Below are 16,808 nucleotides of genomic sequence, written 5' to 3'. Positions count from 1 at the left end.
GTTACTAGAGTGCCTCACTGCTGCTGATTCAAAGGCTGTTACTGTGAGCAAGGAGTACTCCCCCCCCCCTCCCTACTGTGCGCTGAAACTTTCTCTGCTGCAGTGCGATTACACCAGGCAGAGGGAGTTGGGAAATGCTGAAGGAGCAGGGGGAGGGTGTGACAGTGTAACGGCCTGTGATGCTGCAGCACAGAGGTGCTCTGGTAAAACCTCCAGCATAATTTTAAAAAGTATAGTATAATAAATTTATATTTTAGGAGGAAGGAGGCCATGAATTACAAATATAAGATTAGCACCGTCACAGTGTCTGGATCTATGGAAGTACTCCTGTTTATAATCATTTTGATGGTGGACTTCCTTTAAAGGGCTATACGGGGGTTTGTTTTCTACAAAATCTACTTCTTCTGGCCTCATTTAATATTCCATGAAATCTAGTGGCAAGCTAGGGGGGACATTTTAAAGATGGTGAAAGCGCCATTTCTTGCAAGCTTTGATTTTATCGCTTTCATTGTGCAGTGACCATGTCACCTACAATCAAAGGGATATCAAAATAGTGTAGCTTTATTACGTTTTAGTAAGTTAAAAAATATTTGGGAGAAAATAAATGAACCATACTACCAATTTCCAACATTTTTTTTTACACATCAATCTATGGAGCATTTTGTATGGCCCGTTGGATGCTTCTTGTTTTAATTGTTATGGTTTATAAAATGAAGTGTTGATTAGTTTATTATTTCCCACACCTACCCGGGTTATTGTGGTGCCTTGGTTTCTTAACGGCATCTTGTATATGCACATTATCATGTTATTGTACCTGTGAGGATTCCGGTGTCTGCAATATTTTGTTATTATAGCATCATAAAGAAATATTTCTAGGTATAAAGAACAGGGAACCTTCCTTGGGTGCTCTATTATTTTCCTGATAAGAATGTGAGAGCAGTGACTGTTTGGTGTGGTGCAGGAGGAGGGAAGCAGCTGTGTATGTGATGACAGATCCACGCACCCGCTCTACACTGTGACGCATACATCTCCTGATAAAAAATTCATGCTGTAAGAGAGCTTTAGCATAGCCTGCACAGCCAATACCATCGGAAATACTGCTTGTGGAAAGGCCCTATTCCTCTGCATCTTGGCTAAAATATCAGATGCAATGATCAGAGCTATATATTAGGTAAATTGCAAAAGGTAGCCATTTACACACAGGTTGTTTTATATGGGCATCATACAATGTATAATTGAAACAGTTACAGAGGACTTCCATCTAAATACAATAAGTTCAAAATTGCTCACAATATGGATCATGATGTTTATATTCACCGATCCCTGTATCGGTCCACTTCTGATATTACTTGCATTCCTGCTGGCCCATACTTCCTGGCATCAGTGATTCATACAAAGTTATTCAGACAAAATTGTCATGGATTACACTGTGTTCCCCATTGGGGACAGGGACTGATTTGGCAAACTCTGTAATCTGTGTGTGCTGTATAAATAAAGGAATTATTAAAATAAAGGAATTACCGTATGTTGTCTCCTGACCAATCGACATTTTAGTTCTGATATATCTCTGGTCCCTTGGTGCTCTGTTCTTCCTGATTCTTTTTGATATGACTACATGGAATCCTGTACAAACCCTTTTACCTGTAATGTCAATGTAGGCTAACCATTGTTGCCGGAAGTAGCTCATGTAGTTTTGATGTTTCTTTAGTTAAGTTTTACCACTCAAGTGATTCCATTCTTTATTATAGGACTGTCCGTTCATCGTGTGCATGACATACGCCTTCCATACACCGGACAAGCTCTGCTTCATTTTGGATCTGATGAATGGTAAGAGGTGACTAGTATTGTATTTCCTTCAAATTCAGATAATTTCTCAGTTATTACTACTAAATAGAAGAGAAATAAGGTAACTTTATAGTTGACAATAAATCTATAGTTTCCAGAGGTGCATATGAGGGTGGGATAGCAACACACCACATATACTTATGATGTCGAGGACAGTTAACACTTGGTAATAGACCTAAGTTTGTATATCGACATAACATTGCTTTCATAGCTTATGTTATTGATAAATTAGATATTGTTTGTTATCGGTGCAGAAAAGGTTTGGGAACAAGTGTCATGCTATATTATAAAAAAAATTAAAAAACACCTGAAACAAGCCTATAATGGAGAAGTAGGCATTTTCAAGGTATGACAGGCAGATTATGTACAAGATAGGTTCTTTAGGTTTATTCTGAAGTTTGAAGTTAGAGCAAGTCTACCGTATTTTATAATTGTAGTTACAGACCTTTTTTTTTTTTTGTCCCAGTGGCTATTGGATTTTTCAAATTTTGTGTTGTCACAGGAACACGAATTGGCAATAATACTTCATTACTAAAGTAAAGCATCCATAGGTCACAATAGGCAGAGAGGTCGGTCTGTAAATCGGGTGTCATTAAGTCGGGAACTGCCTGTACATAGAAAATAGTACTATCTAGTCTATTATAATTATCAGTTTTTAGAATACTGCTACAATTTTCAGTTTAAAATTTAAAGATATTTTTGTAATATTTTATGGTTTGTCTTTGCTGGAGAAAGGGTCTCTGTCAAAAGTCCTATAATATCGTGATATGTGAATATTGGAGCTTTTATTTATGATTTATATTTAGATATATATAGCAAAGCTTTCCCCATAATACGCACATAGCCCCAGTAACTACATCAGGATTCATTGAAGTTTATACATATGCAGCTTAACCTTGACTTTCGAGCAGAGGAGGAGACAGTTTGTCTCTTCCTCAAAGACAATGACTACATTTAATCAGAACAGTCATTTGTTTTCAAGGGGGCAATTTATATGGCATTATGTAATTATAAGGAAAAAAAATAGTTCATGTGTGTCACAATGACTGGCATTCATTGACCTCTCGGTGCCAGGCTGTAGAGTGAAATTATATATTGCAAGATTTCTACCTTTGTTCCACTTGTCCTGCCCCGTCCTCATTCTTTTATTTTAAGTACAATCTGTGACTTAGATGCTACTTTTTATCAAACAGTTATTTCTTCATGCCTTCCAGAAATGATTTACCTTACATTACCTACTGTATGTTAAAGGACATCTACCAGCTTTACTGATGGTAGATTTCCCTAACTCACTTGCTCATTGTGTCTTCTAGAGGATGGAACGATTTTTATTGTATCCTGAAATTGCACAAATATTCTGTAAATGAGTTTATAAAATTATGCAAATGAGTTGGAGGTGCACAGGCCCATGTCATCGCTAGGCGGTAAAGGAAATCTACCATTTGTTTTCATGCATTGTGAACCAAACATACCTTGAGGATGGTGTAGCTATACTGATGCAGAAACATATCTTGTTTAATCCCTGAATTGAGTTGTTTTATTGAATAAACAACTATAAAAATTATGATAATTAGGCTCTGTCGCTCCTGTGGCTGGCTCTGTACTTCTCCTCTTACCCTAATTATGCACTGCATCGGAGAATGTAATCACTGTGTTGTCCCTGACAGACAGAAGTAATCAATCACTCCACCATCCCCCAGCTGCTGTATGTGAGTCATCCAGCTTAGGTTGATTATTCCTGTCTGGAAAGTTCAGGAAGCTCTATGTAATGTGTTTATCTACGGCAGGCAGACATGGCACCAAGCTTTACCAAGGTTCAGAATTTTATAATTGAGCAAAACCACTCAGATCAGTGATTAAACAAGATATATTCTGCAACAGTGTTGCTACAGCATTCTCTGGGTATATTTGGTGCAAAATGCATGAAAACTTATGGTAGATTTCCTTTAATTTATACACTCCCCCACTTTGTTCATGGTCCTGCCCATCGTGACTCCACCGGCTGTCTTCACAATTGACGGGCCAGGTGGCAATTAACAGAGCAGGGGGAATGCATAAATGACCAGCTAGCGGAGACGTAGATTTGTGCAGTACCACCTCCTAGAAGACCTCATGAGCAAGTGAGTTATGGCAGTAAAAAAAAAATTATAAATATTCTCAGTTCAGGTGCTACATTTTTACTTGAATGGCTACAACCATTTGAGCCTATATATCCCTGAGGTGGACTGACCTAAAAAGAACTGCCTAAAAAAAATTTTCATAGCTTACACAGAGGAAAATAGTAGTTGAAGATGCCTCATCTAGATTGCTGCAAATGTCTGTGTGTAACCTGTATGGAACTGTGGTAGGGGTTGCATACATCCCCTATCTATTTTGATGGACGTATTGCCCACCGTGCTTGAGAGGGCTCTATATTTCTCCCTAGGGAGCGGGGAGGAGTGCGCTGCTGTATGTACACCCGGGTGTGCATAAGTTAGTGTGACTGAAGCTTTGGGTAAACAGGTTTACAATTAAGGTGTGTCTCTGCATAGTCCAACATACAATCAATGGGGAACATTTATAAGGGCTTCCAGAAACCTGGCATAGACCCCGGAAATAATCACAATGCCGTACAAACCACCAGCAATTGCAATTGTTTTCCCCTTTATGCCAGCGCCATGCCAAGGGCACTGCCAAGAGGACGAATGCTGCATGATAAATCTCCCTCAATGTACTCATTCATTTTCCATAGGAACAATGAAATAATTTTATAGGAAATGCTGATCCAGAGTTGTTGTTATATGCAGAATACAATGGTCTGCTAAAACATAGATTTTTTTTTTTAGCCATGATGCAATGGATGCTACTAGCAGTTTACTGCAAGGGTAGATTAATACACTGAATTTTGATTTATGGAGAAGGTGTCATTGAGTGTAATGGTTTGTAAGTAGACTAGTAGATATAGTTATACCTGCATATAATGTACATACACCTCCTAACTCTCATTCCTATGATATTTACAAATGGATTTCGCCTCGTGATTTCATCATATCGTTTTCTATCTTCTTAATTACAGGTGGGGATTTGCACTACCACCTGTCTCAACATGGTGTCTTCTCTGAGAAGGAAATGAGGTTTTATGCTGCTGAAATTATTTTGGGCTTGGAACACATGCACAATCGCTTTGTTGTATACAGAGACTTGAAGGTAGACATTTTATGCGGAAGAAATTACCATGAATGTATAGTCGTAGGTCACAGGCCGAGTGTTTCCATCACAAAACTATTCATGACCTATCCATAGAGGTGATTGTGGGGATGCTACACCAGCAACCATGCTGGTCACAAATTTGATAGTACATAGATGGAAACAGATGGCTCCATGTGTAGTGCAGCAGCCTTCCAGAGCTGCTCCCTGATTCACGTCAATGATAGTGGTCCAGCAGTGAGTGGAGCAGCCTGCAGCTCCGTCCACAGTGTAAACCCACTGACCTGTCCTTAAATTAGTTCTTAGATTCACACTACTGTGGTCCCTGTGTGAATCACAGACCTTGAAGTATCCTGTTTCACAAACAGACAAGTGTCAAGGATGGGACTACTTGCATCACAGCGATGTATGAACTGTAATTATGCAGTTATGATTATAGTTAGCACCACTATAATCATAATTACAGTTCTGCATTACTGTTTTGTGGCGAAGGAGGGACTCCTTGCATCATATATCACTATGATACAAGATCCCTAACAATGTAAAGGGAAACAGTCTTAATTCTGCAGACTGTCTTTTGGTGTGTGTGTGTGTGTGTGTGTGTGTTTTTTACACAGTAACATTTACATTTGTATATTTATAATCTTTCCATTATTCATTCTCTTTGCATATTCCTGTTTTGCATAAATTTGCTTATCTGAAGATGAATATATGTGTACTATGGCATACCTACATTCCCGTTTTAACTGTTAACAGTTCTTTACACAAATAAAAATGGCATCAAATATTTGGCACAAATCCATCTGAATACTCAGGGTTTCAGTGGAAGGCTCTCATAGCTCTGTATGTACAGTACAGTATATTTTTGGAACAGTTTTACTCTGAAAAAGGATGTTTAAAATATACATGCCCTAGGAGTGCACTCAGCAGCTGCTGGTCTGTGCCAGAGTCTTAGATGACGTCCAAGCAGATTGTAAACTTGAGTACTGATGTATTTGTCTCTTGCCTTGTAATTAATATGTTATTTCGACCTTTTACTCAATATCCGTTTGTCCAACTCAACCAGTGGTCATTGGATAAAAGTAGAAGAAACCAGCAAAACACAAAGCTCCTTTCAGTGTGTGGTTGGTATTAGGATAACAAACACATTATTTCCTCTAGCTGTGTCTTCTCTCTTTCAGGCCCTCCGCTAGGCTCACCAGCTGTGTGCCTTAGGTTTATATTGCAGATGTAACAATCTGCCTGAGCCCCTTAAAGTCAAACTACTGTTTATGATGCCAGTGCACAGGCCAGAAATTGCTTAGGGCATTTCCCTGGATAGATCTCAGGACCTGTCAGCTGTTCCATTGAAACTGTATGCACTAAAAGTCCGTCACCAACTCTGTCCTTTCTCTTTTGAGCCTGGGTGTTTTCTCCCCGAGACAATGTAGCATTTGTCAGAGTTGGTTTTAGTTTTCAAATGTTTGTCTTGCAAAATCCATTAAATACATTTATGGGAAGCCTTTCTTGTAATTTCTTCTCTTGGAGGTTGTGTATCCAGTATCGACAATGATGTAATGAGTAGTAGTTATTCATGTAGTTGGGCCATTTTTACAATCTACATAATATATCATAATGTGTGTATTAATGTGCACTCACTATGAGCTCATGCAGCCTGGCAATCTACAGCAACGTCTATAAACACTGACATAAATTTATTCTCTTTTTACCCGTTTACTACAACATATTCAAGTTGGTTAAATAATGGACATATAGTCCAGACTTTTCTACAATGAAAATCCAGCACGATAAAACAGGCACTGTGCCTCTAGTTTATCTTTTTACATTTTTTATCCATAATTATGCTAATGAGCCAGATGAGCTATGGAAGTGTTACAGAAGTCATCTGGATTTATAGGCTCCCCTCCCCCTGCTTCCTCGGCACTTCCTGTAAGGCAGTAAAGGCAGAGCATTCAAGGGAGGAAAGCACCTGTTGATGTCCTTGAGTTAAATACTTCAAGCAGGCATTCCCAAAAAAGTTTTTTTCAACCAAATATTATCAATTACTATGTTATTAGCAATTGTTCCATTTGTCCAATTACTTTTTAGTCCCTAAAATTAAGGCATTGTGTTTTAAATCCTGGAGATACTCACATTTTTATGAAATCATTTTGTTCAACCCACATAATTAAAGGGAACCTGTCACCAGGGACCTCATTTCATTAAAGACAAGTTACAGAAGCCCATCATACTTGTGTTACAGTGCAATTGTATGTTATAACTCGCCTTCCACCCTGACAGAATCCTCTGTGTAGTCCTAGGGATTGGGCTTTGGTTTGGATGCATTTCTAAAAACATGTGACTTGTCAGTTCTGCAGACTGCTTAGCTCTTGGCCCCCACTTTTGTGCTCTTGTTCAGCTCCTCCCCCTCCCACTGATGTCAGCCCACCAGTCTGTGTGCTCTGTGAAGGAGCAGGAGGGAGGAGCAGTACAGGAGCACAAAGGTGAGGGCTGACAGCTGAGGAGTCTGCAGCAAAGACAAGTCACATGTTTTTGAAATGCATTCAAACTGAAGCCAAACCCCTGGGACTAAACAGAGGATTTTGTCAGGGTGCAAGGTAAATTATAACACACAATTATTTTGAAATGCAAATGCTTAGGGAAAGCAGAAAGGCATATTTCCACTGCAACCTGTCTTTAGTAAAAATTTGGTCCTTGGTTACAGGTTCCTTTTAAAGCTGAAAATCTGAACTTCAGCTGCATTTAAATTCATTGTGGTAACGTGTTACGTACAGAACCAAAATTGGTATTTTGTCCATGCAAATATTTATGAACCTAACTGTATATGTGATCAGTAATTTGACTACGGAAACACTTATTTATTCAGGATTGTGGGAGAACAAACAATGTTACATGTGTCCGCAAAGAAAATAGTCCTTTGTCTATTACTACTAGGTACTTCATACAGGCGCAAAAAACACCCATTTGTTGGTGTACAGTTATGAAACTGGGGATAAAAGCTCGTAGCCAAATGAAAGCAAAGAAATGCTGATCAATTTGCTGTACCAGTGATTGGCTGCCTGTGTATATGGGCTTGTAGGCCATTATCATATGGCGATGTTCAGTATGTGAAATACATGTTTATGTAAGGCTCCAGTCCTTCTCATCCGATATTGCTGTAAAAATGTTGCCAGAGAATACAGGGTTAAACAGTAATGCAGGTGTTTTAAAATTTTTTTTAGCCACGCTGGCTAGTAATCATTTGCAGATACAGATTGTACACAGAAAATAAGGAAAACTAATGTTAAGCGTCAGTGTTAGGTCTTTGGTTAGTTCATAAGAATTGTGCGTATTGACTGTGAGTTTTCAGAAGAATTGGGGCTTAATTTGAAGTAAAAAAAACCCTGCCATGTTGTTTTTTACCCTTGTCGGTTAGAAATCCTTATTCAACATCTGTAACATTTAAGCAATTTAGCGACTTTTAAACATGTTTATTATCAGGTTATGTACTACAATAAAATCCTAATTCTTGCTCTTCTCTTCATCTGTATAAAACATGTTGGTTGTGTAATTGCTGTGTAATCACAGATTTTAGGTTAGGTGACATTGAAAGGCGACAGATTTGTTTCAGCTATTTTTGTGCCAAAAAGTCCTTTTGATACAGTACTTCTAAGTGGGGTCTTATTAATGGATAGCCCAGAGGACAATATTCCATGATGTACTTATGTTTTTAGCATAGGACATCTGCATTACGTAAGCTTAGAGTCCTGTTTCCAGAGCGGTGTTCAGTCTATGAAATAACACACTGGTCCAAATACATTAATCTGAATTAGTCCTTACAAATACTGGTATGAAATACTACCCAAAGTATAAAGCCATGGGTTGCCTCAATATATTTTCTGGATTTTAATCCCTACATGAAATCTAAGGATAACATGCATGCTAAAATAGGCCCTAAATGGAGGAGTAGATATGTCTACATATTCCTTTTGGTGGCCAATGTTGGAACCTAAGGGAATACAATAACATTTATTATTTCTCTAATTCACATACTCTACCAGATTCTAAGTGTTCCCATTCCAAAGTAGCTCCTGAGGCTTATAGGAACGGCAGACATAGCTAGCCTCCATATCTGTAGCATGACAAAACCTAGTGCTAGTGTGTAGCGGGATAAACATGCAGCACTGATCTGGGTCATTGGAGACTCTCCCTTCTCAGATTCTGGGAATTCTGCAGTAAAATTTATATATTAAAATAAACTGTTTTATGCAGCTTCTTCCATTGCTCACTCCATTACATAATTGACTCCCAGCCATAAAAAAAATGGAAAACCTTCAAAATGAGCAAAAACTCTGAATGCTGGGAAAGCTTTTAATCCTAGCAGGAGGCACAACATTCACACTTCAATACGATTTCATCACTGCTGCTCTAGTCTACATGACTTCAGTCACCTAGAAGCTACACTGAAAGATTTTGATGCTTCCTCAATAGTTCACTTTGCCTCTTTACTTTTTCAGAAATGATGCCTTCCATCCACGGTTATCTTACTATAGAGAAGTGCTCCTCTCTCTAGATCAGATTTTCTGCACACTATGTTTGGAAACAAATATCTGTCTCCTACATCTAGAGAGAAGAAGTAGTGGGAGCAGCACAATGAAAAGCGAATTGAAATTCGTGGTGGGTGCAAGCTTCACAAGGATCCAACTCCAAATCCCAGGAATAACCAAAATTCAAGACAGGGAAGCAGCACTCCGCGAAATATTCAGTGTTTTATTTTGCCAGTGGGCAGATGCAACGTTTCAGCTGTCTCTATGCAGCCATTTTCAATGCTTGAAAATGGCTGCATAGAGACAGCTGAAACGTTGCATCTGCCCACTGGCGAAATAAAACACTGAATATTTCGCGGAGTGCTGCTTCCCGGTCTTGATTTTTTTTTTGTCTCCTACATCTAAATAAGGCTATTTCATGTCAAGTACATGTTTTTTGCAGGCTTTATGTACATGAATGCGCAACAAATCTGCTGCATATAAAATCACTCCTAAAATACGCATCGCAGGTCAAGTTCTTTATGTATTCTGTGCAGATGTGTGGGTGAATATATCATATATGTAGATAATTATATAGATGATCAATGATTGTAACTTTGTTTACTACTATTTTTTTTTGCAGCCAGCAAATATTCTATTAGATGAACATGGACACGTGAGGATATCAGATTTGGGTCTTGCTTGTGATTTCTCCAAGAAGAAGCCACATGCTAGTGTGTAAGTACATTCATGACATTTAGATTGGAATCTAATTTGTATGTAAGGATTTGGGTGCATCTCTATTAATACTGTTTTTGTAATATGATTTCATTATTATTGAGGAGGAAAAATCTACATGTTCTTGTAAATTGCCTCTGATATTGGAGTTGCCTACCTATAGTTGTCGTCTGCAAGATGGGAAACACACTAGTATACCTTTCCATACATGAAGGGAAGTGTATTATAGAGTATAAATGAATAGATAATTTCATGCTGGATCCACGGCAGTTAATTGTCTTCAGAGTATTCACTATGTAAGTGGATTAGACTATCCCCTAATTGCAGATGGATATAAAGCATTAAGGCGCTGCTCAGGAATCTTATGTCTCCGCTGCTGCCTCTAAATAGTACTAATAACAATGAGTCATAATGTGATTCATTGGGGTAATGTAAACCTGCACAATACATGTCCTCTTACACTGCTCTTATCTGTCAGACTCATTCTCTATGGCTTTCTCAGGTCACAAAGTGTTTCTATAAAATATACTTTATCTATAGCTGTGACAAAGCTCTTTTCAATAGGCCTCGTAGTCACCGCAGTCTTCTGAACAGGTTCTGTAATGTGAAAGTCTGGAGCGTAATGACCATCACACAAATGAGATGGTGAAGTCTAAAATGAGACCAATAATGCAATAAAAAAATAAAGTTTATTATGAAAATTGGATTACTCTGCCCCAAAATGTTTTCACTTTCCACTGCTTACTGTAAGGAGTTTTGTAAAAGATTTGACATATTTGTCTGGCACATCAGCTTTTTAGAAAAGAGTCCAGCTTGTTGAGCATCTTTTGATTAGATTGTCCAATTATCATAAATATTGTATATGATCATAAAAGTGAATCTTTAAAATGAACATGTATTTGTCAAAAAATGATCCAGTCAGAAATTGGTCATTTGCACAAATAGTATTGTTTTAGTGGAGAAGAAGAGGAGACTATGGTGTCTGTCCAGATCCTATTCCATACAGATCCTTCCTTCAGCAGCGACAAGGGGGAACAATGGAGCAAAAGATTTAGGGTGCGGTCACACGTGGCACTAGGGTTCCATTTACCAACTCAATGCTGGCACCTCAGGGGGGGCTTTTCCCTCCCCTCCCCGCTTTCCTCTTATTTCCTCCTGCAACCTATCCCCTATTTCCCTGATATCTGTCTCCGTTTTTGTTACTTTAAACTCCTCCTTCGGAGAGACTTTTCACAACAATTTTTAAACATGTTTCAGACAAGGGAAAATGCAGTTTAAAACTGCAGATTTTTCTGCACTAATAGGAGTTACAAAGCACAGCGTGAAAGTTATAAACTACACCAGATTTATAATCTAAACTTAGATACAATGATAAATCTGGTGCAACAGAAGACTGTCCCTATGTGCCTAAAATTGCCAAGTGTTTGTTACAGATTGGGCCCTGTAGCTGCTCGTTGGCACTTTGGTATCTGCTATTATACAATGTCTCAAATCACTAATCCTCTCTAATCCTCTCTCTTGAGTTTCAAGATGCCCCATATTTATTTTAGTGTCCAATGCTGCATGATATGTTAAGCGCTTTGTTTAGACTCTTTCGTCTTACCTTTTGCAAGGTATTGCTTGCTCTACTTTGTTCCAAAAACCGTTTCATAAAATTACATTTTGGTTGCTCTAATCTAAATGTACTAGAAATACCAATTTATTGTGAAAGACTTCAGTAATTTGCTGTGGATCACTTTTTATATACTGGAAAAAACTTTTATCCTATATGATCCATCAATATTATTCATTAAAAAGGAGAACATTATTTTTGTTTGGGACCTCTCTCTAGTGACGATTACACTGTTACCCTTATCTGGGATTTAGGATACCATATTCTTTATATTATTGTCATGATCAAATAATCTGTAAATGTGTACTTCTAGATCATACAACATTAATATGTGTTGTAATTTAGAAATCTTATCTCTTGACATTCCAGAGGAACGCACGGGTACATGGCGCCAGAAGTGCTGCAGAAGGGCACAGCGTATGACAGCAGTGCCGACTGGTTTTCCCTAGGTTGTATGCTCTTCAAACTTCTGAGAGGGTAAGACATTTTGGAATGGAAATGAAAAATTAACACGCTTATATAAAGTAAATGTGACTATAGATTCACTCATGGACGTCTATGTTATGTACTTTTTGGCAATGCTTGTTTCCAAAATTTCATTCACCATGCAATTAACCCCTATACCACTAGCCATATATGTCCTAATTGCACATACCTAATCGGATTGCATTTGTATACGTGGGATGGAAGCGACACATTTCAAATGTCTATATTTTCTGGACTGTGGCATCTACAAACCAGTTCTCATGTTTAAGTTACAGTGAAAAAATAGATTTTTTCTTTGCAGCTCTCAAATCTACTGTTCAGGTTACAGCCAGGAAATCTCCCGTTCTGTAGCACCTAGAAACAAAATACTTGGGATTCTCCTGTGTAAAATCACATCAGAACTAAATTTCTAGGTTCAGAAGATATAGGCATTTTTTAGAATACCTCCCCTGCAGCCTGTAAGCAGAAGGTAGAATGCTAAAAGAGGACATTGAAAAATACAGGTAAATTCAGGTACAAATGACCCTTGATCATCAAAGAGGTAATCTAGTATAAAGCTCATGTATATTAGATAGTGCCCCTTTACTTGACCTACAAATGAAAAGTTGCAGCTTCTCTGAGAATGTTCCATCTTGTGGATGAAGCACAGACTTTCCATGCAGCACAACACAGCATATTCTGTGAAACTTGTAGATTTAGCTTCAGCAAATCTGCAGCCAACACTTCCCTAGATTTAGCAATTTGCTTTCTATCTTTTCCATAAATAAACAGAAAAATAGAATAAATGCTGCGCGTAATTGTAGTATTTGGTGACTTTTAGCATTATATACTCTTTAGTTCGCCTGTTACATTGCTTCGTACATAAGCCTGGCCCCAGATGCTGAGCAGAAGAATACATTTTTAGAATTCTGTACATTCAGTAGGGATAAAATACAAGACATGAGGGGCGACTATAGCACAGTGTCTTTCCAACCATAAATTGTATTGGAGCCGAGAGATTCTCAGGTAGTCATGTAAAATGATCTGTCAGCACATTACAGGAACCAGCTCTCCGACGTACTCAGGCAAAATCTCCCTACTTGGAAATATATGATCTTAGAAAAAAAACTAATAGCTGCTTAGGTTCAAATTTGTACCCGGCTTCATTTGGAATGAATAGCTCTGTTCTGTATCAATAGAAACATAATTATGTGGTAGGAAATGGAATTTTCGTTCGCATCAAGGTATGAAGTACAACATGGAAGAAAAGCCATTATGTGGAAGGCATATCTCTAGAGCGCCATTATACACCATAAAATATGCAGTACATCACAGAGATTTTACTGCATATATCTAAAGTGAGAAAGAATGTGTAATGGCTGCTAATGTGGTCATTGTACTGTGTGGTCTCGTACAGTTATGTTTTTCTAAACCATTATGCCGAAAGCAATAGGCGGTTCAGAAAGCTTGGATTCATTGGTTTTTATAGCCAGCTTTGGAAAACGTAGGCTTTGAGATGAAACATAAATTCTTTTGTTTTGTTGCAACATCTTAGAACCTTTTGTCGGCTATTAGGAAACTGATTGTGTTTTCTACTACTAAGTACTGAGAGCTCCTCATCAGGGTTCTAGTATACAATGGGCAGAAGACTGCGAGGGGCCTGAAGGGTTAGGAGGTTGCAGTAGTTTTTGTGGTTACGCTCACCTTGTTTGTGCCTTATTTTCCAAATCTAGTGAACAACAATGAAGGGTCCGCAGTACGAAAATAAAGTATGCATCTGTACTCTCTAAAAGGAGAGCCCACAAGCAATTTTGCTGTACAGATCCTGCATCCAGATTGTTGCTAATAGTGGAAACAATGATATTTATATTGTTATCCTTCTGTCTTGTGATGTGATGCTAATTCTATAGTTTTTTTTTGTGACCTCATTTACAAGTGTCTGCCTATTATTGTGAAAATTGCAGGATATTTTCATTACAGAATGATCCCATTCCAACTAATTGACAGTTGATAGGGGATAACAATGACATTTAGATCAATCCATTTAAAGAGAACCCGTCATGCAAAATAACCCCTCTAAACTAAATATATTTTCATAAACTGCCATTAGAGAGCATTGCCTCTATCCCTTCATTGTCCCTCTACATGCCTGTAAACCTAAGCAATGAGGTCCTAAAGCTGTATGCAAATGACCTGTGAAATGTCCAATGAAGCATTAGCATATTCAAGCTGTCCACTCTATTCATGAGTGGGAGGCACAGCCACACCCCCAGTGCATGACTGACAGCCTGTATAATGATGTGAGGCTGTATAATGATGTGCTTCCTGGTGCTGGTGGCCACGCCCCCTGCAGCCTGTGTGTGTGTATAGGAGAGATGCAGCAGCTCCAGGCAGCCATGTTACAGCAGAACATGTCAGATTCATGTGTAGCTGATGTCTGTGTCTCTCACCTGTGTATTAGGAGGATGCAGCATGTCAGCACATGACACACACTAGCCATGCTTTACTATACATTACACACAGACATGAGCAGGGAGAGGAGAGGGGAGGGGTAACAGGGGTGACATCACTGCCTCTGACCATGTGACCAGCCTCATTTACATAATAAAGAATAGATGATTTTACAATGAGTAATGTATGAAATAACTAGATAAAGGCTGGGATGGGATCCTTGTGAGCTGCTCCAACAGGTAGAGGTGACAGGACAAGTGACACAGACCTGATGACAGGTGTCCTTTAAGGGCAGACAGATACAGTCCATATCATTCTAAAATACTGTAAAGTGTCCGTATCATTCTACCTGTTACAATGCTCAGCTACATAATTCTTAAAGTACAGACTAATATCCATAAGCATATAGTGCAGTTTAATAAGACTGGCAGCTGCTTTGCATTTAGTTTTTATTCCTCTTAAATAAATTTTTGTTATAATTTTAATTTATTCCTCAGATTATTTTATCTATAGCATAAATGATACAGCGTAGTATGCAGCTTCACTTCTCATTAAGTGGCTCAGAAACCTAATTTAGGAATGACTGAAAATAAAAATTTTATTTCATTGATGAGCATCAGCCTAATCCAAGCTTCCTTATACCACAGAAAGCTTTGTAATAGAAATAGTCTGCACTGGCCGCCGGATAAATGATGTTGGCATGAAGTCATGAAGGGCTTTTACCCAGTAATATATGCTAGATTAAAAACAGGCTGAGCAAGACCAATCAACTGATGAATGTATGTCAGGACCCCCAGCGGATGCAGCCCTTAGATATGTCATTGTGGTATATACATGTAGTATGTATTTATGCTGTATAAAATGTTAGTTGTAGTAATAATCAAGGTATAGGACAGTATTTGCACCGATAATTAAAATAAACATAAACCAGAAGGATAGTAGGACCCTGACACTTGTTTCGTCACCTGCTTTGTCCGGGAGCAAAGCAAGATCTGAAAATGGATTGTCCACTTATACAAAACATTAACAGGGTTTGTATAGAACGTGAATGGGATCACCCATATTATAAAGTTTCTTGCAAGAATGATAGGATCTTATATATACTTTGTTAAAGTTTTTGTAAAGTAGCCAACCACTTTAATGATCAAAATTCAGCTGGGGAAGAGTTATTCAGCTAAATGCTTAATCTGCACTAAATAACTAGTGTAGATGTTGTGCACTACATTTATTAGGTGTGGGACACTTTTTGCACCAAGTTGGACAACCTAAATGACTTCTGAATGACTCCAGGAAGTCATTCGGTGTAAAATTTTGAAGCAAAGAAAGGCTGTGTTCACACGTTGCGTTTTTTATTGCAGTCTGTTTGCCGTCCTATAACGTTAACATTGTGACATACCTACCATCTGTGGGGCTAGAGAAAGAGTCCCTCCATTTTTTCTTATATTATGCTGTTGGGTGGGGCAATGGGCAAGGTTAATATTAACTTTAATGACCCTAACATAGTATAATGCCCCCATCCTGTGGCCCCTCTCCCCCTTATCCTCATATTGTAACTCCTCGTCTTCACATTGAGGCCCCTGTCCTCCATTCCCCTCATATTGTGGCTCCATTCTCTTAATGTTGCAGGAGTCCAGCTTCTCTTCCATCTCTGAAGCTGACTTGGAGGAGTGGGGCTGTCTAAGGCTACATTTACACGAATGTATGCCTACATGGCTACCCCTCCCCTCTCCATAGCCATCCACTGTGCATGGCGCCGTAACACTGGGAAAGATAGGACATGTCCTATCTTTTCCCTGTGTATGGAGCGGTACATGCCGCACATGTATTGCCCATTGCTGACTGTGGTGGACGTATGTGTTGCCATACAAACGTCCCCCTATGGTCGTGTGAATGTAGCCTATGGCAGGTGCTTCCTTCACACAGTGTTAATGCTACACATTCAGGTCTTCCCGCAGCCTTTGAATTGAGTTTCAAAACACAATGTGAACGTGGCCTCAGCCAACTAA

General features: G+C 38.7%; 1 protein-coding gene across 3 annotated transcripts in view; it reads left to right on the top strand.

Annotated features, from left to right (window-relative positions):
* GRK3 (G protein-coupled receptor kinase 3) overlaps nucleotides 1–16,808 on the top strand; it is a 159,309-nt gene that overhangs the window by 128,813 nt on the left and 13,688 nt on the right. For all 3 annotated transcript variants that reach the window (XM_072147052.1, XM_072147071.1, XM_072147062.1), the window contains exons 10-13: nucleotides 1,749–1,827; nucleotides 4,901–5,031; nucleotides 10,180–10,274; nucleotides 12,256–12,363. In XM_072147052.1, the coding sequence (XP_072003153.1) occupies nucleotides 1,749–1,827; nucleotides 4,901–5,031; nucleotides 10,180–10,274; nucleotides 12,256–12,363 (413 nt within the window). The remainder of the gene's footprint in view (nucleotides 1–1,748; nucleotides 1,828–4,900; nucleotides 5,032–10,179; nucleotides 10,275–12,255; nucleotides 12,364–16,808) is intronic.

The sequence above is a fragment of the Engystomops pustulosus genome, chromosome 1, assembly GCF_040894005.1.
Source record: "Engystomops pustulosus chromosome 1, aEngPut4.maternal, whole genome shotgun sequence".
In the NCBI taxonomy this organism is placed as follows: Eukaryota; Metazoa; Chordata; class Amphibia; order Anura; family Leptodactylidae; genus Engystomops; species Engystomops pustulosus.
The sequence above is the reverse complement of the archived record's forward strand: the minus strand, read 5'-3'. Positions and strand labels throughout refer to the sequence as shown.